The sequence below is a fragment of the Gymnoscopelus microlampas genome, assembly GCF_963454915.1.
Source record: "Gymnoscopelus microlampas genome assembly, chromosome: 6".
In the NCBI taxonomy this organism is placed as follows: Eukaryota; Metazoa; Chordata; class Actinopteri; order Myctophiformes; family Myctophidae; genus Gymnoscopelus; species Gymnoscopelus microlampas.
Genome location: NC_139943.1, coordinates 15557810 through 15583250, shown reverse-complemented (window position 1 = coordinate 15583250; position 25441 = coordinate 15557810). Strand labels below are relative to the sequence as shown.

The 25441-nt window shown below is 39.0% G+C and overlaps 1 protein-coding gene across 1 annotated transcript; it reads right to left on the bottom strand.

Moving 5' to 3' along the window:
- Positions 1-215: 215 nt before the first annotated feature.
- LOC311047989 (aminopeptidase N-like) lies at positions 216-20484 on the bottom strand (the record flags this gene model as incomplete). The annotated part of the gene is made up of 21 exons (XM_084060963.1): positions 216-573; positions 1132-1213; positions 2416-2556; positions 2844-3011; positions 3974-4084; positions 5120-5211; positions 5910-6057; positions 7264-7319; positions 8271-8404; positions 9255-9331; positions 10236-10411; positions 10508-10573; positions 10913-10978; positions 11350-11493; positions 12459-12572; positions 12803-12957; positions 15192-15318; positions 17033-17157; positions 18465-18607; positions 18916-19216; positions 20181-20484. The coding sequence occupies 21 exons, from the start codon at positions 20482-20484 to the stop codon at positions 415-417; spliced, it is 2889 nt and encodes a 962-aa protein (XP_083917089.1). The 3' UTR covers positions 216-414.
- Positions 20485-25441: the final 4957 nt, after the last annotated feature.

The following is a 25441-nucleotide window of genomic DNA, read 5'->3' as shown; positions in this document are numbered from 1 at the left end:
ATGGATAAACAGCTTGATATTTGCTCCATGTTTTATTAATGGATTTTGTTTTCAATAGTTTTTCAAAACGTAAATTCCTGTGAAACATAAATATGTAAAACACAGTTATAATAATAATAATGCAGTATCAAAATTGATTTTATGTACAATTTCTTCCCAGGATACTATGTTTAACAGTATATCCAGAGTAATATATTAACAATCTACATCAGGGGTCCTTATAACAAGATATTAACTCTTTCATCCTCTCTTCAGGCATGGATTTTTCAATACAAAATATGCACAGCAAAATCCTCTGAAAATGTAAAAATGGAACCGTAAACGGTCAGTTTTAAACCTTCAGGCTTTTGCTGTGTAAAACATTCCGCAATGAAGTCAAATAAAATTGTAACCCAGACCTGATGTCAGGCCTCCTTATGGTTTAGACTCGGCCACAAACCAATCCAGAACGTCCTTTTTGTTCTCTGTGAGCCATTTAATGTTGGCGCTGGTTCTCTCAATGGACTGCTGCACCGCCAAGGTCCCAGACCCGAAACCGTCCCCGCCCTCGTTGTCTGCCTTGAACTGTTGCAGCTATCACAACAGAACAGATCACAAATCAGTGATCAGTGCTATCCTAGAACTGCTAATTCACTGAAATGAACGATTCTAACTGTACACCAGCTTGAACTTTTTATTTTGTTTTTACTATCGTTTTTAATTTTCTCACAAATTGGTCATTGCCAATTTCCCCCATGTGTACTGTGGCCCTGTCACTGTCAACCCCCACTTCTTTTCACCTGACAGCTGGGTTCCATTTGTAAAAACATTTTTTTACATAGTGAAGACCTACAGTATACTTTGTTCATGACAAATAGCGAAAATATTTGATCTACAAACTTGCGACTGCAATGCGATTCTAATCTTAACACATTTTGACAATTGTAATTGGTTTAATGTGGTTAATATAGTTGTGATATTATAAACATGCAGTGAAACATAAATGTCAATCATATCAGACATCGTCTACATTTCGCAAAAGGAAATGCATGCATTTGATATTTGCCCATAAAAATGAATGAACAGAGGGGAGATATCAAAAGCAGAGGTAACTTCTAAACATTGTCGACAAAACGATTTCAATCAACTAACCTGTTGTAGCTCAAACTCAGTAGAAAACCTCTTGGTGACGCCATTGATGAGGTTGGAGAAGGAGAACGAGCCACCACCATACCTAGATGGTAGATAGATCAATCGAGTAATCAATAATACATTCATTACAGACCAGAATAAAGTAGAGCACTGTTTCCCAAACAGTGGGTCGGGACCCATGTGTGGGTCACCGATCCATTTTCGTGAGTGAGTGAGTGAATGAAGTCAGGAAATCTCTGTTGGAACTGTTACCCCCGTGACCCGATTCCGGATAAGCGGTTGAAGATGGATGGATGCGTAATTGTTTTGGATGGACTGATGGTGCACATTTTCAGTTCTTTAGCCAAGCTCTTCCATAAACTTTTACAGATATGCATCTAGCTTTTGTGTTGGTCCTTGCGTTTGATCTCTTACATACACCTGTCCTCCTGAGTTGGTACCGAGTCTCTCACGCTTCCTGTCTAGCGCTGTGGTGTCGTTAGTTCCGCGCTCGTACCACAGTGTGTCTACGTAGGAGGAAGTGTGCCTCTTCCCCCCCCCCGCCCTACCTGTGACTTGGGTTTGCTCCCACAGTGTCAGTTTACTCGCTGCATGGCAGTTCCAGGTGCTTGACGCATTCTCCTGCCAACCTAATATCTTTTAGTTACAGTATCTAAGTTCATAAAATCAAGTGAGCGTGTTTCTCATTATGTTTCATTCACTGGGTGGATGTACAGATGGAAAAGCATGATTTGTGTTCATTCAGCTTCGCAACGTGTTACGAGCTTGTGAATCTGCTATTTTCACTACTTCTTAAACTTTTTTTTTTATGTATTTATGGAAATTATTAGATTTTTTCAATTTTATTTATGAAATACTTTTGAAAAATGTTGGATTATTTTTAATTGATGAAAAGACTTTTAAACTTAAAAAAAAAAAGAAAAAAAAAAGGAGACCGTGTCTCCTACAGGAACCGCTGCCGGTCATCAAATTATTGCCTTAAAATAAAAAATATCCATGAATTCAAGTCTCTATGGGGTGACTAATCGATAAAAAAAAAGTGATTTCGGGGGTGAACTACCCCTTTAATGTAGGAAATGAAAAAAGGAGATATTTACTCACGACCCATAAAAATTGGTCCGCGACCCAAACATGGGTCCAGACCCCCTACCCACTGTTTGGGAAACAGTGATCTACAGACCCACTGACCTCTTGCTGTGTGATGCGGGACCAACCAGGAAAAGCCCAGCAGAGAGAGCAGGAGGGGTTAGTACAGTACATTTAGACCACCATGTTTATACTCACTCATTGAAGATGTAGGACCAGCGGGCCCTCATAAAGTCCCAGGCCAGAGATTGACCCACCACGTTGTTGGCAATGTACACAATGGTGGAGGTGGCATCCTGCTTGCGGATCATGGCTGGCATCAGAGTGTACTCCAGGTACCTGGAGAGGAGACGAGCGCAATATCAGACGTACACTCACTGTGAGCAGTGGTGGAAAAAGTACTCACATTTTTGACATAAGTAAAAGTATCAATACTGCAATATAGAAATACTCCGTTACAAGTGAAAGTCCAGAATTCAAAATGCACTTGAGTAAAAGTACAAAAGTATTGGCATCAAAATGTATTTAAGTACAAAAAAAGTAAACTCATTGTGCAGAATGTCCCATTTCAAGTTTTCAAATGTATAAAAAAGGGCTTAAGGCTTTTTATGCTTAAGTGTGCTAACCTGTTGAGCAGCCATGGCTGCTTGGTGCATGCCAGAGCGGCGCGGAATTTGTCAGCTTCAGTGGCGATGGGGGCGTTCTTGAACTGTGCCCAACCAAACTCCCACTCTTCAGCGCCCCCTGCAGCAATGGCGTTGCAGTACACAGTTGAACGCAGATTTGGATGGATCCTAGGAGGAAGGGTTATGTTAATGAATAAGCTTTAAACACCTGTAGTTACTAGTTACATTTGATATAAGACATAGCAAAAACTATAACTTTCTCCACACACACACACACACACACACACACACACACACACACACACACACACACACACACACACACACACACACACACACACACACACACACACACACACACACACACACACACACAGTATTGAAAATGTATATAAAATGTATAGAAAATGTATATAAAATATATATAACACATTACAGTATAATTACTTAGAGTACTGTATGTAGTATACAGCATTGGTTCTCAAAGTGGGGTCCGGGGACCCCCAGGGGTACTTGAGGGGGTTCCCAGCTAAATGATGGATAGGAACCAAATGGACCCTTATGGGTCTGTAACTCTGAGAGTGTCCAAATGGAACCAAATGGACCCATTAGGGTCCATTTGGTTCCATTTGGACACTCTCAGAGTTAAATTAACATTTATTTTACAATATAAATTGGGGTCCCAGAGATATAAATGGCATTACATGGGGGTCCATAGCCTAATGCATGTCAAACTGGGGGTCCTTTTTTCCCCCACTTTTTCCTTTTTTCTTTTTTTTTTTACTGTTTTATGTTTATGTTATCATTTCATGTTTTTCCTCAAATTTTCAGACATAAAAAAAAAGTAATGAAAATGTTCAAAATGTTTTAAAATGGCCACAATATGACACATTGTGAGCTTGTGAGCAAAAAAATCGGCTATTTTTGGTGAACGTTCCCAGAATAGGGATGCTGGGGGTTCAAGTGGTTTAACAAAAGTGGCATTTTAAGTTTTAAGCATATTTTGATTATCGCGATAATATCGTTAATCGCAATGATTTTTGACACAATAATCGTGACATGTAACTTTCACATCGTCCCATGATCCCTATTCTGAAGTCAAATACTTGTAGATGGATGAATATACTCACATGTTGTTATTAGGGTTGGCCATCCATGCTTTGTACCATCCTGTGACCAGACTCTGGCATTCCTCAATGCCCGTGCTGCAGGCTAAACCAAGAGCATTCACCTGGTTGTATCTGGGAGTTGGTAGTGATGTCAGAGAGGAGAGGAGAGAGGAGAGGAGAGGAGAGGAGAGGAGAGGAGAGGAGAGGAGAGGAGAGGAGAGGAGAGGAGAGGAGAGGAGAGGAGAGGAAAGAGGAGAAACAACAATTAAAATTAGGTAGTAAGTTGTTTGTGACAATTTGGAAGGATAGAACTCTCAGCAATAGAGTATGCATTTAAAGTTATATTACACTACAGTCATTTAGAAGATGCTTTTATCCAAAGCGGCTTACAATAAGTGCATTCAACATAGGTAGGCAAGAAAACTACTAATCACCAGAAGTCTTAAGTGCATTCTCTTCTAAAACAAGCAACTAAGAGTATACCTAGGGCTAAGGTAAAGTACAATATATCAGCTACCTACTTTCTAACAGATTAGAAAAATAGCAAAATCAAATGAGCAAGAGCTAAAACAAATAAGTGTATCAAGTAAACAAGATCCAATAAAACAATAGCTCGTACAAATAATTGACAAACTTAAGCAGACAAGTTAAGCAGCTTGATTACTATAGTTATATTGCAGATATACTACATTCTATATTCTAAAATTAAGCTATATAGAATGTTTATGAGACGTCTAAAGAAGATTGTTACGACACACTGTGTAAAAAGAGGCAGTTGGCGTATTAACTGAAATGAGAAGATGAACGTTTACTTTATTGTTACTTATGAGTAAGAGTAAAATGATGCTATGGTTCTCAAGAGCAGCAATATAATAATACAAAAATAAATAATAATAAACATACTGTATACAACAAACGACACATTTAGACAAGGAATAATCAAGAATCAGAGAATAGCAGCAGTATCAAACTACCACTGTGTAAGAGGTGTTTAACTCAAACATACAGAGCAAAATCCAATGTTAATTTAGCCATTTGAATGTGTACACATGTAGGTCCACATGGTTACATTTGCACACTCTCAGAGTTAAATGAACACTGAGGATTTGACTGACACTAGATTTCTTGATAACGGAGCAGATGGAGATGATGCTTTTCTGTACTCACTGGTCCATATGACCCTCTGGTACACGGCTCCAGTTGCCAGTGATGTTTTTGTAGTGTTCAAACAGAGGAGTCACTTGTTTTTTAAGATACGTCTGAAGGAGGGAGGGGAAGAGAGAAAGACAGAGAGAGACCAAAGGAAATTATATTTCAATTAATTTTTGTTTTTTCCATTTGAAAAAAATAATAATATATACCGTATATCAAATTGTTGTGCAGCATTAAATAAGATGGTAAATATATAAATGAAGAAAACACAAGTGCCATGTATATAAACATCTGTATACACAACTTCCAGAGTCTCTAAACAAACTAAAATGTTCACATACTGTATACTCATACAGTACATGTAGGCTGCTACACATAATACCGACATGCATTTTCTGCACTAGCGCGAAGTGATTAACAGACAGATGTACAGTAAATAGCACAGAACTGTACATATCGTTGCTGTCGGGTGTAAACCCTGTACTGTACATCCAAAACCATTACTTTTCAGGAAAAAAATAACTGTGTTCCAAAATGTATAAAACTCAACCACTTTCAACCTAGCATTGCTATTTCGGGCATGTGATTAAAGTATTTTAAAAGTATTTCCAAATCTTTAAAAAAATAAAAAGCAAATTGGAATGTGGTGTGAGATTGTGGATATTGTAAAATAGGGCGCTGATTTAAGAAAAAAACATTAAAAGATGAAATATCGAGATACAAGTTGTCTCCCCGACAGCGGCTTTAACCCTTATACTGTAGATTGTGCCAAATGTTTGTGCTTTACTGAGAGATGATGACAAACCTGCATGGGACCATAAACCTCACTGCGGTCGAACATGAGCTGGAAGTAGTCCAGGTTGCCCAGAGCAGAGTCCCAGGGCATGTACTCTCTCTCCTTGTTGAGGTACTTGGTTGTGCTTAAGGCCAGGGTCGTGGGGATCATCTTCGCCCTGCAGGGATTTAAAACCGTGCAAATTAATATCGTTGCCGTCGGGCAGAAACCTTGTATCTCCATATTTCAACTTTTCTATGTTTTGTTTGAAAATTAACGTCCTACTTCATCTTACAAGAGTGTCGCACAAAAGTATTGAAAATAACAGATCTACAAGACACGTTGTGAGCTTGCAGATTTTCTATATTCACTACTTACAAATATTTTTTATATAGTATAGCTTAACCTATAACAATACATCCTCATTTATCAGTTAACGTATGTTTTGTATTAATAATCTAAATCTTCAATGTAACTAAATCTGATTAATTATAACTGTAGAGTCAAAAGTATAATATTTGCCTCTCATATGTAGTGGAGAAGTATAAATATATAAATGGAAATTCTAAATGAAAGTAAAACAACAACAACAAAACCTCACAGTTGTACTTAACCCCAGCATCCATATTCTGCGGGGGAACATTAGCCAAATGTAGCAGGTCTACAAGCTCACAATGTGCTGCAATGCATTGTGAGCTTGTGGCGAAGAGATTTGGGGCTCTATAAAGGGCCGAACAGGCTAAACCCACTAATTTGGGATTTAGGACTGTGCAAGGGGCGTTTCCCTGCAAAAGTAGCTATTTTGGGACACCTGCCTTACCCGCAAAACACCTGCACTATCCATTACATTATGCATAGGTGTGGTTTGGGCGTTACAATAATAACACCAATCACCGTGCCAGATGCCATTGCCTTTAAGAGAAGACCGCACTAGCCATCATCCCCTATGCAATCTTACCTCTCCTCTCTCCCTGTCTGTAGTGTTGCCAGGTCTGCTTATTATAAGCAACATTGGGCTTGTTTTTCTGTAAAGTTGCTTGTAAATAGAACGGTTGTGAGCTTGCAGATCGGCTATTTTCAAATAGCCAACATATATAAATATGCACATTGTTTAATGGCCGACATATATAGGTTTGAAGTGCTCATGTAGCCTATTATAGACGCTTCTTTTGTGCTTGTTTTCATAGACCTGGTTGCTTATTCCTCTCACAAATTCTGGCAACCGCATCAGCGCACTGTGGGGATTCTACTAGTAACAAAGTATTTCTACATTGCGGTATTGATACTTTTACTTAAGTAAAAATGGTTTAATACTTTCTCCACCACTGCTAGATGTGTAGTGATCATCTATTAACTCTGAAGCATCAGCAGTAGGCCTACTTACCTGGCCAGATTGAAGGCATCATCCACTAACTGAGCTCGGTTGATCGGTGGAATATCCTGAAGAACAACAACAATGAACATCATTGTCATCATGGTGGCAGACCAAAGCAGAAGTCAACAGCATCATGATATACTATCTGTAATCAACGTTCCCTGTCAAACAGCCAGGAAAATTGCTCATAGTAATGCCAGGCAGCTGTCCTTTATACCAGGGGTCTTCAACCTTTTCGGGCCAAGGACCCCCTAGCTGACAGAGAGATGAAGAAGGGACCCCCTCTATATTGTATAAAAGTGTGTTTCAGATAAACTTTTTCTGCTCTTTTTTTCCCCTCTACACCTAAACCTCTTTGCCAAAAATAGCCGATCTACAAGCTCACAACGCCTCGCAGCGCAAGGCGTTGTGAGCTTGTAGATCTGCTATTTTTTTTTCTCCTCAGAAAATGGATGTTAAGGGTTCAAGTGGTTAATGTAAAAAATAAAATCATATCACAAAGATTTGGGGGACCCCCTGTAGTAACTCTGAGGACCCCCTAGGGGTCCCGGACCCCCTGTTGAAGACCCCTGCTTTATACCATTGGTTCTCAACTTTTTTTTGAGGTCTGGGGACTACTAGCATGTTTCAACAAACAATCCTCACGGACCACCAGCTCTCCACCACTCCACAACAATATAACTTCTTCAACTGTATTTTAGTGTAAAAATGATATTTAACATGGATGATCGTAAAGCCAGTTTTAGGCTAAGTTGCGCAGCAATGTTACCCTTGGTGTGCGATACCGTGTGCAACAAAGTATATCAAGCCTTAAACAGTAATTCATTCACAGTTGTTTCCCCCACCCTACTCATATTAGATAAAAAAAATCTTAAATTTGATCGACTTAAACATATTTTCTTTTACAAAAAGGTACAGTATACAATTATAAACATTTTAAAACATTTTCCCATGTAATTGTGCCACGGACCACTAGTGGTCAGTGGAACATTGGTTGATAAACAGTGACTTTATACCGTATGCCTGGTGTTCAGAGCTAAAAGAAGTCTATTCCAGTTTTCCGCGTCATAGTTAACCCTGTAGTATCCCACAACGTTGAGGTTGGCCAGAACCCAGTCACTTCCTGACACTTTCATGGCTTCAAATGAATCTGTAGAGAAAACAACCAGACAAATTACTCCTTATTCACCTAAGAACATATACATGCATATACTCCACTACATCTCAGAGGAGCATATTGTACTTTTACTCCACTACAATTATAATGTAGTTATATAGGGCTATTATTGCGCAATAATGTACAAATACATAGTGTACAGTAAATATGAAAGTTGCAAGCAGGAAATGTAGTGGATTTCCCATGGCATGCGTTATTATCTGTGCAGTGTGGAAGCAAGTGCACTGCTGGTGTGCTAGAAGAAGGCAAACGGATATACAGGAAGTCCACCCACTAGGCGATATTAATATAGGAAACCCACAAACAGACGTAACCACTGACTTTCGACATGGCGATGCATCATTTTGTGAGCTTGTAGATTGGCTATTATTTTATTTTTTTTAAAGATATTTTTGGGGCTTTTATGCCTTTATTTGGACAGGACAGTAGGCTGACAGGAAACGGGGAGAGAGATGGGGGGGGGGACATACAGCAAAAGTCGTCGGGAACGGGAGTCGAACCCACGACACGCTATCAAACTGGATTACCAGCATACAGTATGTGGTATGCGCCTGGACCGCTAGGCCAGCGGACGCCCCAGATTGGCTATTTTTGAACGATACTGTCATACAAAGTGTAAAATAGGGCATTCATTTATGGAAAAGAAAACATAGAAAGTTGAAATATGGAGATGAAAGGTTTCTCCCCAACAGCAATGATATACAATAGCGTTTTTTGCTGATCCTCAGTGGTGGAATTAAACTCATGTTAAAATGATGTTTCATCAGATCCACAAAACATAACTTTGTATTCTAATCAGTACATCAGTTTGTGTTCAACCTACTCTCTGTGGCATTCAGCCACACTGGAGTTTGAGTGGCTCCTGTCTTCATCCACTTGATTGGGACAATCCACTCGTAACTGGAGGAATTGAATGAATGTAGAATTGAATGAATGAAAGAGAATCATAGAAGACTTTTCCAATATCTAACAATATTATACACATTTTTCCACTTATGGAGACTTCTCAAGATAGCCGTGTTATGAGTGGGATAATGCACTATGAGCAATTCACATAGAGTAGTACAGTCAAGAAAACAAACACACTTCCGGAAGTTAAACAGCACTATGTTGGGAAACATACAGTATCATAGTCCTACTCATGACTGGCTACTTTATCCCTTACTCATCACATACCCAGTCATTATTTGCCCCGGGTGAGGGGTAGTACTAGCGATGAAAGGGCAGAGAGGGTGATCAGTTACAGCCCTAGGGCTGATACGGCAGTAGCAGTGGCGTACCCACCATAGAGGCAGGTAGAGAAAAAAATCTCGCCTGCCCTAAATGTAAATTCTGAGAACGCCACTGAGTAGCTGACCAATCGGTCACCATGCACCTCACTGCAGAACGAATGTTAAACATGGCTGCTATGGTTCCTACGCTGTTCAAATGGTAGTTTCTTGTTGTCTTTTTGACTAATAAGGCCTGATTGTCTCCGCCAGGAGACTATGTTTTCGTTCTCGTCCTTCCGTGTGTCCACCAAGCTAACATTGGTCAAGCTTCGCGTGACACGTGACAATATGTTGAAACGGGGTGCTTTGATTGGCTAGCGAGACGCATGATGAAATAGAGACCTATAAATAGGTGTGTCACTTCAAAAGATCATTTATATCTTTTGAAGTGAGGTAAGACAGGATTAATCAGGAACAGTACTGGCGGAGACCTGTGCTCCGAGGAGCACATTTTCTAGTTTATATTTGCGTTGCGTTCCTACCTGACCTCGGCCAACGATGAATAAGGAAGAATAAAATCTTAAAATACGAACTTGTAGGGAGATGGGACAGTAACAATGGACTCTGGATCCAGGAGGAAGTGTTTCTGGGTCACCATCCCACTGGCGGTATCAATGTGAACCACAGGAAAGCCCATCTGCAGCACCCAGCGGTTCATAATCTCATGGACTGTTGTAGGTAGGTTGGTGGTGTCATTCACCTCAACAGCCTATGGACGAAAACAGACAGGAGGGAAACACTTAGACTAATTACAGTGCTAATGATTATGCTATTATATGAAACAAAATAAATAATAAAAACTTACCATTTGGAGATGGTCAAATAGGTCTGAGTAGACAGTATTCTCATAGGCAAATGCATTCAAGTAGGTCTGCAGGGCATAGAGAATTATGATTGATATGGCATGTATGTTCCATTGTTTTCTTTTAGATTAGACCTTATGCCAGAAAATGTTCTTTTCCTCAGAAAATATTTCTTCAAATGTTTTCAGAAATCTGAAGAGCATGCACATATTTCAAACCAGCTCGCATCCATAATCGAGTAGCTGTCCTTGGACATAATTTTGATGAATTATTAAAGATTAACTTGGCATGGCAAAATGACTGACATCTCTTTGAAGAGAATCAAGCATAGGAACTACTGCACATAGAGGAATGTGTGTTTTTGCTAAGAAACTTTTAGAAAAAACATGACATTGAAGAGTCCTTACACTGAGTCCATATTTGAAGACGTCTTCAGTCAGGAAGTCAGACAACATCCTCAGAACTGATGCCCCCTAGAGGGAGAAATGGGAAAAACAGACAGAGCAGCAAGACAGAGAGCAGGGGGGATCAGAGACGTGTTAAAGTAAGGTTTTAAACATCCTGCCCTATTCTGGGGAAAACATTCAGAAAAACAAAACCTGGCCGTAGCCCCGGGCAAGATAATCTAATATAATCTGTGAAACTGGTTTCACATTCTTTGTCCGCAATTTATTATCTACAGACCTAAAATTACATGGCAAGAAGAAATATCTTTCACTTTACAATCCCTTATGACAAGCAAGCACACAGCACAAAATATGTGCGTGAGAGAAGTTCACCATGTGAGCTTTGCAGAGCAGATTTAAGATTAGAGAGAAAGGAATGGAAAATTGTATTGAGATACCTTGCTATATGAAATGGCATCAAACAGCTCACTGATCTGTTCCGGTCTCTGGATATTTTCTTCTAATGAGGACAGCGGGTGGGAAGAGGCCAGGGCATCAATGGCGAACACTCTATAGACATCACTCAACACGATGAGGTCTTTCTAGTTGGAGAGAAAATAACAGGCTAAACCATTGCTGTTAATCTGAGAAGTACTGTAAAGATGTAATGGGCTAGCCTGGCATGGCCAGACTAATATCACTGCGTAGATATTAGTCTGGAATCTTTGTATGCAACCTGCATTTCCGAGAGGCAAATTCAAAAAATTCCCCTGGTGATATACCCGCCCCATATTTGCATACTGAGCCCTGATTGGTCCCTCACAACTTCGAGAAATCCAATTTCTATTGAGAGGGGCCAGACCTAATCTGCCGAGGGCAATTTCTTTTTCAATGGCAGATTTGTCTGGAACCAGGCTAGGAATGGGCTCCTCTAGATCGTAGTGAGGAGATAGGTAATCTTGTACAATAACACTTTTCATTTCCCTGATGTCTTCCCTTGAACACAAGGGAGGTTGCAGCATAAATGACGCATTATATTGTGAAATAAATTTTGAAACGTTTTTTGTCCGTTGGTCCTAAAGCACTCAAACTCAATGTTTGAGTGTTATTGTCAACACTAATTTCCGGACCGCGACACAATGTTGATTGGACCAACCAATCAAGCAATAATTTTAACATCTGTTAAATTAAACTTTTATTTTGTAATTATATATTGTTATGGGAAGTGGAATTTTTAAAACTGCCCTATCCAAATAAAATAAATACAATAATTTAAGTGGCTATATCGACTATAGAGGGTATGCGCATGCTTAAAGTGAATGGCACATCGAGTGGCAAAGCGAGTGGCAACATGCAAAGTGAGTTTAACATTGTTTAATGTCGTTTAATGCAATCAGATATGACTTTTCTGTTTGGATGCATGGGCTGTCAAGGCCAGAAAGTATTTTTTTGACACTCAGTAGGCATTCCTGCATAACTTCCGGGTTTGATGATGATGTCACACGCATACCCTCTATAGACTAAACCTACGTATTGACTATATTGACTGGCATCCACAAATCCCTACCACGTTCCATTCAGGTTCAGCATAATCTGCTCCCAGGTATTCAACATAGGAGGCAAAGCCTTCATTCAGCCACAGATCATTCCACCATCTCAGAGTCACCAGGTTACCAAACCACTAAAGAGAGACGACATCAATAACAAAGTATTATATATTCAGTTTAGAATGTTGTATTCATTTATTCATTCAAAAAATGTGTCACTCTAACATCTCTTATTTTGCCTGTAAAGTTGTCATAATTTAATAATAAAAAGGCTTACATAGAAGGACAAAAACAGCTACTGTAATAGACACTAATACAAGTGTAAGCTGTGACATTAGGGACGAGGTAAAGAGTATGAACCAACCATGTGAGCCAGTTCATGTGCAATGATGGCAGCGATCCTCTGCTTGTTGGAGTTGGAGGAGAACTTCTCGTCGTAGAGCAGGGCTGTCTCTCTGTAGGTGATCAGACCCCAGTTCTCCATAGCTCCAGCATTAAAGTCTGGGAGAGCTATCTGATCTGTATGGAAAGGTCAATACAAACAAAATGTTTTGTATTCCATTTGCATCGATGCAAATAGAATAACATTTCATCTGACACAACCCCTTCCTATACAAACCAATTGTAACTTCAAACTCTATTTTAATCATGATAGATTCATTGAAAACACCTGTCCTTGGTTCTGGTGACTGATATTGTACTTCTACTGCTTTTTTTTCTTTTGAAAAACTTTTTCTTTTGAAAAAAGTAATTGAAAAAACACAGTCTCCTCACACATTAGAAGGCCAATGCCAGTCACCAGAACCAAGGACAGGTGTTTTCAATGAATCTAACATGAAGTTAAAATGGAGTTTGAAGTTACAGTGGGTTTGTACAGGAACGGGGCGTGTCAGATAAATTGAATATCAAATATCTAAATACTGAATCAAGCAACTTAAAAACTGTCCAGGGTGCTCACAAAAGCCTGATTAGACATTAAAATGGTCCCAAACATGTTTGAAAGTGAAATATCCCTTTAAACTTGAGCAGAGATCTTTTGCCACCTCTGCTCGTTAGAGAACTTTCATATAGGAGCAGAGATACTGTATGTAGATGATATTAATCTTTCAGAAATTAAGAGAACAAGACGAGGGGACACAGATTTTAAAAGCAATTTGTTTCTTAACACATTCATTTAGTCTTGAAGTCATACAATCAGTCCATTGCAACAGTCCATTGTAAAGATGGGGTAAAACTGCTAATGTCACACGGTCATATAATTTCATTGGTCATAAACGGATGGCTTTTCCAGTCAGATCAACATGTTCCCAATGTCCCCATTGCACCGCAATAAAGATTCATGAAAATGCAAGCAATCTGAGAGATCTTTGAAGATGAACTCAACCTCTATGAGCCATAAAGATATCTGAAGATAAAGGACGGCTTTCATACACACAGAGTACATCTGGGGTGATGTTTTGTAAGGTAACAGTTGGACCCAGTGAAGCTCATTTGAGTTATGTCTACAAGACTAGAATTACTGCATGATCCAAAGTCCCAAGGAAAAAAGCTAAACCATTACCATTTTACTTTGTCATACTCACTATGAAAATAGCGTGCAACATTTGTGAGCTTGTAGATCAGCTATTTTCTGCAGATATTGTTTTTTGACAATTATTGACAACATTTGAAAGTGCAAAGTTCATTACACTGAATATACAGGTTCTTACAATGAGTCCACAAGGAATTGTCCAGATATTTTGCTGTATTATGGTGGTACAATGGCATAGCAGCAATGGTGTACAGTAACTAAGTACAGTACATGTACTCAAGTACTATAGTATTTTCACTTTCTTCAGTATTTACAATTTTCAATACTTACTTCTACCCCACTACATCTCAGAGGAAAATATTATACATTTACTCCACTACAATTTTATGAAACTTTAGTTACTAGGTAGATTTAAATTATTATTACAAAACACACTAACCACTTCAGCCCTACTGTATATATATATATTTCGGGCCATTTGAAAATAGCAGATAGCATCTAAAAAATATAAAAAATAGCAGATCTAAGCTTACAATGCGTCGCAAAATATTTTGTACTAGTGAAATGGGATGTTCTGCATAATGAGTACTTTTACTTTTGGTACTTTAAGTATATTTTGATGCTGATACTTTTGTATTTTTACTCAAGTACATTTTGAATAAAGGACTTCTACTTGTAACAGAGTATATCTACAGTACATTGCAGTATTGATACTTTCACTTAATTAAAACATGCGAGTACTTCTTCCGTCACTGGCATAGCAGACATCCTTCCATCCTGCATTAGTCAAGATGATAGCTACAGTACGTATTGTAACTAGTTCTAAGAGCACAGGCAGAGGTTGCAAGTGAGGCTCTATGGGCTCTCCGTTACCTCTATTAGAGCAGTGGTTCTCAACCTGATTCAGGGCCTATTTGAAGATCTTGAAAGCGTTCGTGGCCCACCCACTTAAAACGGCAGTGGATAGGCATTTTCACGCGCCGGGTACGTGTTCATTTTCAGAGCATGTGGATATCACAAAGAAGATTACTTTTATGTCAAGCTTTTAAAGAAGAATAAAACATTTTTATGTTATATTATGATTAAAATCATATTTTTGTGCCAATTATTTGGGGGCCCACTTTGCAATACCCTCGCGACCCAGCAGTGGGCCCCCAGCCCACAAGTTGAGAACCACTGTGTTAAGAGGGCAAATTACATCCTCTGTAAGGAGAAAGCTTACCAGACTTGGGCAGAGGATACGATGCATTGTAATAGGTCTCAAAGAACTTCAGGATGGGCCCAGTGACGTTCAGAGCATACTCTCCCTGGCCCGCTGCAATAGCATTTGGCCTAGCAAAGATTCGGATCTAAACACACAACACATATGCATGCACACATGCACACACAAACACAGAAGAGATTGCATATAGTAAAACACACAAAATGCACGTGTTCACATACATATAATTAGCTAAACCATTTGTTTCATTCAACAACAAAAGAATGTCATCGTTGATATGTACACACTTTGTAACACTTTTAACACATGTTTGGCAGTTTATAACTTGTGAGTTGATATGTGTCTTATTATGCACATTACTATACTGTGGAAAAATGACATCCTTTGTCAGAACATGTGTAGCGTCTTTCTGCTCTTGTATCAAGATTAAAGAGGTGGTGCCATGGTTTTGCACTTTTTCTGTTTTTCATGTGTCTATGCGGTTGATAGAACTTCATTAAGCCCCCTGGTGGTGTTTTTATGGTGTTTTATGTCTTCTGACTATTTTGAGTTTCTACCTGGAGGCTGAAACCTTGAGAACCAGGTATACTTAATGAACTGGAGGCGTGTCCACATAAAAACATAATTTTAACAATTTCTGTACACTTTTTTGAAAAAAATCTTCCTCCTAGTATAACCATAATACCTGATGATTATGTTTTAGGGGGGGGGGGGGGGGGATCACTGAAAATCACGGCACCCCGTCTTTAAAGGTAGGGCAACAGATAAAGTTCAACTTCAGATATTTACATACTAGTCCATATCTAGACCAAGGGTTCCCAAACTTTTCAGGCCGCGACCACCCAAAATAATAATAATAATAATAATAATCATATTTGAACTGGGGACCCCCCACCCTGACAAGCTCTTGGAATTGTATGCATTACATTTAGCTTGACTTTGTGCAAATAGCCGAAATACAAACTCACAACGGCTCGCACTGTGTATGACAATTACTTAAAAAGAGAAAAGGTCTCCATAACTGCTGAAAAAGCAGCCGTTCCTCAGGTATGAAGTACCATCACAAGTGGAGGACGTTGCTAGTTGTACATAAGAGGCTGTGTTGCTCCTTATACCCAAGCAGACTAAACTGGTTTGAACCCAACTAACTTCAACTTGAAATGTAACCGTCACATCAGAGGACAAATCGAACTGACCAACAATGCCATCCTCTGAGCCTTGTGCTTTCACTATAGGGGGCTAAAAATAGAGGGGAAAAGTGGAACATTTAAAATTCCAGGTGTTGACACAGGCTGTCAAACCTTTTTTTTTTTTTTTTTAACCCATTTTGCGCAGGAAACCCTATTTGTAACTATACCTTTCAGGACGGGGACCCCTTTCGGGGTTCTTGTTGCTATGTACAGTATATAGCAACATACGTTTGTTGTCATTTTTGAATAAATATTTGAAGTTTTTCAGAAAACTTATGTCAGGATTTAGAAGACTTTTTTTTTTTCGGCCTAACCGTCACATCAGAGGACAAATCGAACTGACCAACAATGCCAAATGGGTTAAAGAAGGAGGAAAAACAAACTATTACAAATACCCATGTACTGTACGTGTGGACCCTGCCTAAGGGTGGCGCTAAAGATAAGGCCATGGGGTCACCACAAACAGTAGGGGTCATCCTTCTGGGAGCATGAATACACTTAGCAACAGATTTTGAGATATCTTGCGTGGACATTTGGGCCTAATGATGGCACTAAAAAGTACAGTAGTAGCTCATCAAGATTTCAAGATACAAATGTAATGAAATATTTCTAATACTATGCCATGTCTGAAACAAACATTTTTGCTCTTACCAAAACTCCGCCCACGTTGTTTTCAATAAAGTCAAATTCACTGACAATAAAGGCCAGTAGATATGTGGACATTTTCTTGGTGTCCTCAAACCTGGTGATCAGCACACCATCAACCTCTGTAGTGCCTGGAAGGAAGTGGAAATGTTATTTGTGAGATTTACATTAACCTTGTATTGATTATGTTATATGTGTATACTATTCACAGTTGTTCACAGAGCTTCAAAGTTACCACATTCCATAGGGTATATATATAGGCTACATATTCATACCAGTTCAACCTTTTCAGGGCCCACTTGAAAATCTTGAAAGTGTTCGCCATTCGGCTGCCGTGTTGTGGTCAGATGGATGGGCCGCATGCATGATTGAATGAAACTAAAGTAGTATACTTTACGTTCTTATGTGGTAAAACACATTTTTCAAGTTTTTAAAGAAAACATACCATGACTTTTTGTAGTTGTAAATGAACTAATGGTTTATACCATTACCATAGTGTTAGGGAACTGTATTGACAACTGACTGTGAATGCAGAACTGTATACATATTACAGTAGAGTGGATCTTCCGGAGTCTCCGGACCCGGACGGGTCTAGAGTCCTGTCGGGTATTTTCGGAATCGGGGGTCCCGTGCAGAGCTCTAACTTGTGTCCCTTTTATGCCCATATATGGAGATCCCTGATGTCATTAGTATATGCACATACCCTGTATATTGGCATGCCCATATATGGTCATATTGGATGGATTGGCGGTTCTGGACAACCACATACTGTATCCAAACAACTCGGCGGCGGCAGCGGGCACCGCACTCCCTCGTGTCCTGGCCAATGCGCGACCGAGTTGGTCCCATTGTGGTGACCAAACAGGTCACCACAATGTGTAATTGTTTTTAGAATTTTGAAAAATGCTGTCTTGATTTCTATTTGTAACTTTTATATCTCACATGTACTGTATGCCTTTTATTTTCCAATTCCTAGATGTAATGTATTTTTAAACTGTGATGTTGTTGAATTGCACCGTATTGTATCACTCGACGACACTGCAAATGAGTTTAATTACTCAGTGTAATTTCGAGAATAAATAAATCTTGAATTAATTAATTTCTGAGTCATAGTGACATGCCTATACATGGACGTATCAGGTTTGTTTATGGTCATGTCTGAGTCAGAGTGACGTGGCCGTGGTCCTCCCTTAAACCAATTTTAATATAGGATAGAAAGTATGAAATAAGGCTTCAGTGGTTAAAACCATAATATCAGTGATATCACAATATTAAGGTTATGCAAATTCCCAGGCGATATCTAATCTCATATCAAAGATATGGATATAATATCGATATATTGCCCAGCCCTAGTCCCACACATCAATCAATCATTCACTCACTGGTACCGAAGACAAAACGACAACTATTTAAAACAGAATTGTGGAGCAGAGCATACCTATTTCCATGCCGTTGGACAGAGCAACGGTTCCATTGTCATGGTGGAGAGTGATGTTGAAAACTGCTTTCATGGCAGGTTCATCAAAACAGGGGAAGGCCTTTCTCGCATCCGTGGGCTGCATCTGAGTGGTGGCAACAACCCTGAGAGGAAACAACAAATGCTTAATTTACATGGATTTGGTTTCATTTGAACTATTCACCTTTAGCTTTAAAGTATACCTTACTTTAAAGCTGCAATCTATACATTTGTATGTCCCACCTGGGATTCAAACCAAGGTCTCCAATTTCTACAGAGGTAATCCCTGCTTGTCAAGTGGAAGTATTCAGACGGTGCTACTTTTCAACCATTAGGTGTCCTACACTATCAGAGTCTCGGTGTGACGCGTTGTGAGCTTGTAGAATGGCTAATTTGGCCGAATGCCAAAGGATAAGTGGTTAAGTCAACATACTTTTTCACTCCATCCTCCACGTATTCACTCCTGTAGAATCCCCCCAGGTCATCAGCCAGTTCTCCGCGGAACACAGTGTGGAGACGGTACTTCTGACCCTTCACCAGTTTACTGTCAAGCTGTACAACCAGGTACTGAGTGACTGTCTGAAGCCAGGAGCTAGTGATGGAGGGGGCTGCCCCATCGCCGACTGCAGTAAGCATGGCCTTTTGGCCACCCTGGTCGGTGTAGTTGAGTTGATTTGAGTGGATGAGGATCAGATTAGTCTCCTCCATACATTCAAACTCCACAGTGGAAGAACCTGAAGGAACATGGAGGTATATTCATAAGTGGTTAAGAAGAACACCCTGGTTTTCCCTGACATAATGAACCTACAATATACTGCACACATTAGAGCTGGCCGAAATACACAAAAATCACAATATCTGTGACCAAATACCTCAATATGGATATTGTGAGGATGTTAATATCACAATATCAACATTGAGGTATATTATATACCGTATATTTTCAAACATTTAAAAAAATAGCAAAAATAGCCAATCTCCCAGCTCACAACACATCAAGACTTTTGAAAGTATAAAATAGAGTAAGTGATTAAAACCAGGAATCATTTTACAATATCCCTCGTTTCACACCAAGATATTGATAATATCAATATTATTGCCCCGCCCTACTCCATATTTTACATACTGTACTTGTGTTTCATTAAAATTATAATTAAACATTAACGGAGATCCTATGAACTATAAAAGGTCCACCTCCAACCACAAAACTGTGGCTAAGTACCCAAATCGGGTTACGGGAGATATGTATGGGGAATGTGGAACAATGTACTGTAGTCTACAGCAACATTAGAATGGAAAAGCTAATACATGAACGAAGTAATGAAAAAAGCATCATTTAAAAGCAGGTTTCACAAAAATGTCAAAACATGTTGAAAAATAATACAAAATTTGTCACTCTCTTTTTTTTTTAGAGCACAAATGTTTTATCTTTGATGATTAAAAACAAGGTTGTTGTCAGAAGTCAATCAATTAATTGAATAAATACTACATTGACTTGGATTCTGACATGCAAGGGATCAATATTTCTCCAAAATCCCAGACAATATCTAGTCACATATCACAATATCGATTTTACATCAATATATTGCCCATCATTTAGTTGATTATCACAACCTCAATATTCCAATTAACTTTCCTGATTTGACTTGGAACTGATTTCAAATATAAGGCCTGCTGTACAGTAATTCAGTGACTTACCAGTAAAGAAGTAGAGTCCAGTTGCATCTTCTGGAGTCAGTCTGGGCCACAGGGTGAGCTCATAGTGAACCGGTGACAGGCTCTTAGGTAGACGGTACTGGTCCCATGGCTCTGTGGATGGAGCGACGGTGGTGGCAGTGGCAGTGGTCACCGGTGGCGTAGATGTCGTTCCTCCGTTTTCTACGTTTTGGGCCTTTTCCTGAGAATAAACGACCGACAAAGCAATGATGGTGGCCAACGATCCCACACCCAGGATCACCGCCACTGCCCCGAGGGGTTTACTGATGTAGAAACCTTTCCCCATGTTTACTGCCTGCCTGTCAGAGTCTGGCCAACACACTCGCAGAGTGGGAAAAGGGGCAATAGGTAAACTTCTATATATAGTTATGGGTCGAATCTCTCCTCCCATCCATTGTAATGAGTGAGCCATTAACAAGGAAAACAATGTGGATCCGCTGAGATAGTGAATCTGGCTGGGCATAATGAAAATATTCTCTAAAAACTCATGTGTTTGTGTACATTGTGAATGATATAGCTAGCATATTCATTTTAAAATTTACTGTACCTCTTTAACCCTGGTGTCGCTATTTTATGCATGTCACTTTCCAACATTAATTTCCAAGAATGTTTTGAAAATAGCAGCTTTACAGGCTCACAAGACGTCACTATGCAATGTGTTGTGAGCCTGTAGATTAGCTTTTTTTCTTTCTTTCACGTTTTTGACATGTTGTGGTTAATGGCAGTGAAACTCCCTTGCAAGGGGATGGTGATTTTTTTTATGGGATGCATGTTTTCAAAAAGGCGAATTGACTTAAAAAGACTGTCTTCCTCTTAGTGTCTTTAAAGACTAATACAGTTTGTTTAAGATACTGAGATGCCGACATTGGGAGTAGAAATAATGCAAACCCTTTTCATCCAGTTTACAGAGCCAAGGGGACATACAATAGCATTTTATTTGGCTAGGTGGCAATGATATGAAAACTGTAACTCACACAAACTCATCCTATTTGTGCCCTGCCCCTGCTTTGTGCCCCCCGATCAAACATGAAGGAAATTGCAGGCAGTTGATGAGGTCGGTGCATAGAACACAGAGCAGAATGCACACTTGAGTGAGACAAAAAATAGACATGAAAACAAATATGCATCTTGCTACTAGAGACATAATAGACAATTAATAATGAAATGATCATTTGTTCAATCCTATGATTCTTTCTCTGCACCCCCTTTTAGAAATCAATCTCTAGTGAGATGATTTCCAGAGTGATGATGAAGTAACAAGTTAGGCGAGATGTCGTTTCCACATTTACCCTATTTTATGATCACACTTTATGGATGCAAAGCTGTAAATTATATGTGTATATTTGAGAGGAGAAACAGGATGTTAGAGATGGCAACAGCTTGATAATTCCCACCACTATTGAGGGGCATGTAGAGCGAACCTCCAAAAGCACTTGCACTTCTGCCATAGCTACAAATGTGAAAAGTTGCACCGTATGTCTTGGAAATGCAAAAAAAAAAGCATGAAGTGATTATCAAGTTTAACATCCTGTTATCCACCATCTTCTTCATTTAGGTTAATCATTATTATATTATTCCTCTTTACGAAAAAAACGGTTACATGGTTCCCCTCTGCATGGGGGGGGGTGTAAAAGGGATAACAAAGTATTAAAAAAAGGCTCAATTAAACTATTTGGGAAACATTTTGAATACCGAACTTGTACCAGACTATTTCTACAGTAGGGTATTGATACGTTTACTAAAGTAAAAAATAACACAAGTATTTCTTCCATCACTGCCTGCTGTTCTTCAGCTAATCACTGGAGACCATGCATACCAGGTGTCATCTTGACTGTTACATTATTATGAAATCACATTTCCCATTTCTGAGTTAACCACTTAAACCCTATACTTAGTGGAGTGGAACAGATTTCCAAGGACTCTATACTAGCCCCCCCCCCCCCCCCCCCTTTGCTCTACACTAAATAGTTGAAAAGCAAAGCATTACAGTGAGCTTGTAGATCGGCTATTCAGAATAGGGATGCTATGGTTCAAGTGGTAGAAGAGAGGGGTGAATGTGTACTTGCTATACATCAGCAATATATAGCAAAGTTGCATTCAATGTGTCACAGCAATAAAATGTAAGTACTGATTCATTAAATAATTTTGTGTGTAAAGCTTGGCTAAGCTTAACATGCTCTGGGGGCTGACAAGGAGACTATCACAAAGGAAATGAGTGGTAAATTAACATCAAGCAGTGACTATTCATTTTCAGGTTATACAATCAACCACAGAACAGTATAGTCTGTGCAATAATTTTACTTATCAAGTATTGTAATAGCTATATCAGAGTTTATATCTATGATTCACAAGTTTCCAATGTCTTAAGTCTAGTAGTTTTACTACATTAAGGCAATAAAATATCGCCTTTGCTATTGTTGCATTATCTAAGCTACCTACCCTATCTTTATACACTGATAAGTAATTCCCAACAGGGAGACTTCATGAAAGGGCATCTTTTGAACAAGCTGAAACCCTGTAGCATAATAGAGAAGTTGTGTAATTGTGACCCTTTGACTTAGTGATATTAATTTTCCTGCTAAATGAAACTTACTACACTACACTTATACAGCTATATAATAGTAATCTAGTTTCACACCTGCCAAATTCCCAATGTGTAATGATGTATTTTTGTATCCTCACTAAATTACACATTAAGGATATAGTAAGGAATATCAATTATTCTATCCTATTTTACATAACAATACTGCCTGTGTGATGGTCTAATCCTCATCATTTGAGCCAGTTACAATTTATGTTGAATGGTAATGAATACACACTTTTGTCTATAGGATATAGCCCTCAGACCATTTTTGTGTTTATAAAAAAGCCAAAACTAGATGAGACAAGATGTACAGTACAATACAGTACTGTACAGTTAGAGACAGATGGACAACTGAAGACTAAAACTGAGATGCACATGGGGGCTTGTGGGGGAAAAAGGTGTTTTATTGTTTTACGAGTTCTTTCCTCTGTGCCTTTTTTCCATCCGTAAGTCTCGACCTTTGGCACCCGTAGCATCCTCTACAAACATAATCATCAACACATAGGCCGCACAGCAAAATCCTCAGTATCAATTTAAGCACTTTCAACGTAACATCTATCTTGGGAATGCCATTAAAATAGCAGGTCTACACAATTGCAGGTCTGTAAATTGGCCATTGTATGACAAAATATAAAATGTTAACTCTTAGAGTAGGGGTCTTCAACAGGGGGTCTGTACCCCTAGGGGGTCCTCAGAGTTACTGCAGGGGGGTCTCCAAATTTTTTGAGTGATTGGAACTTCTTCTTTTTTTTACATTAACCACATGAACCCTAGAATCCCTATTCTGAGGAGAACATAAGCCAAAAATAGCCGATCTACAAGCTCACAACTTGAAGATGACACCATCTGATATTATCAGATGGTGAGAAGTCATTGAACTACAGTACAATACAACATAACAGGGGTCAAAAGCAGTTAATCTCTCCCCATCTTATCTCCATGTCAACTGTAAAACTGGGCGTTAATCGGTCAATTGCTGTCTCGTTCAAATTTCAAAGACAAGCGGCCCAAAAAGTTGGCTTAAGAAAGGATCATCACCAACGTACCTTTATACCTGCCCACGCCCTCGCGATGCGAGCTTGTAGATCGACTATTTTCAAATAGCCTACATATAATATAGGGCTAAAGTGGTTAATGTGTGTTTTATAATATAATAATTTATATCTGCAAAGTAACTAGTAACTAAAGTTTTCAAATAATTGTAGTGGAGTAAAAGTGTAATATTTGCCTCTGAGATGTAGTGGAGTAGAAGTAAAAGTACTGAAAATGGGAAATACTCCAGTTAAGTGAAAATTCCTCAAAATTGTACTTAAGTACAGTACTTCAGTAAATGTACTTAGTTGCTTTCCACCACTGCTTGTAGCCTATAATAATGTTACCATAATGAAACATACTTGAGTTTCTGGCAGGGAAGAACTCAGGGAAGAGAAGGAAGAGGGATTACTACCACATGACCTTTTGAGTTCATGGTCAAGTTTGTTAATAGTTGACCATGAACTAGTTGTGTTTTACAACAGCATTTGTGATGTCATCATGGTACATCAGTCATACTCACGTGTAAGGAAAGATGAAAAAGAAGGGACAAAAAGAAAACATGTAAGGAAGGATTATGATAAGAAAATACTAAATCCATTCTCTTGAAATCCCTACAATCACAACAAAGTGCCCCAGTCTTTTGAGTGGTGCCGGAACGTGTGTGTTTGTATGTATGTCCCTGTGTAGGAGTATAGCAACAACAGCTGCAGCTGATTGCAAAGATGCAACACTAATTAAACACAAACAGGAGTGCAACACATGCGCCACTTAAAGACATGCACACACACACCCACACCGACACCCACATGGTTGAGATGGTAATAGCTGGGGAATGGCTATGGCAGTCTATTGTCAAATGTACAGCATGCATCAGATTTCTGCTAGTTTACTCATGCTTCTGATGCTTTGAATGAAAGAGTCCAGTAAATGGTGTAATCAAGACCTAAATTGAACCTGTAATATTATTACAGTATATATATATTATTATTATATTATATATAATTATATTATATTATATATAATGATTATATAGTATACATAATATTATAATATTATCATGTATTGAATCAAGACCTGTTTGAACCTGTAATGGGAAGCAGGCTAGTGTTTATTTTAGGTTTCCAATAAGTTCATGTTGTAAATTACCGTGTAGTGTTTCCCTGGCCGGCAGCTCTTAGGCGTAGAAAACCTAGTGGTTATCCATCACAGCTGTGAGAGACAGGAGGAGGCCATTGGGAAACTCCTAAACGATACATTTAAAGAACACAAGTGTTAGGAGGTAGCAGATGAGAAAGGAACCAAAGAAAACACATTCTTATTGTGGTCCTTTGCATAGGACCAGAATGACCCCAGGCCAGGAAATCCTGGTAAATATGTTACCGAAAGTTATTACACTTGCACACTAACTACAAGAGTCCATGGAATAATGGATGTTATTTTTGACTGACATTTTCTGAGCAATAGAGTGATAAAAGTACAGCACATGATTATATTCTCTGTGGAGTTTATAAATAGGTTTTATGAGGATAGAAAGCGGGAAGGAAGAAGGGAGAGGAGGGGTGACATATGACATAATGTAACACTGATCTCCACGCCTGAAACAAACAGGTGACATTATGGTTAA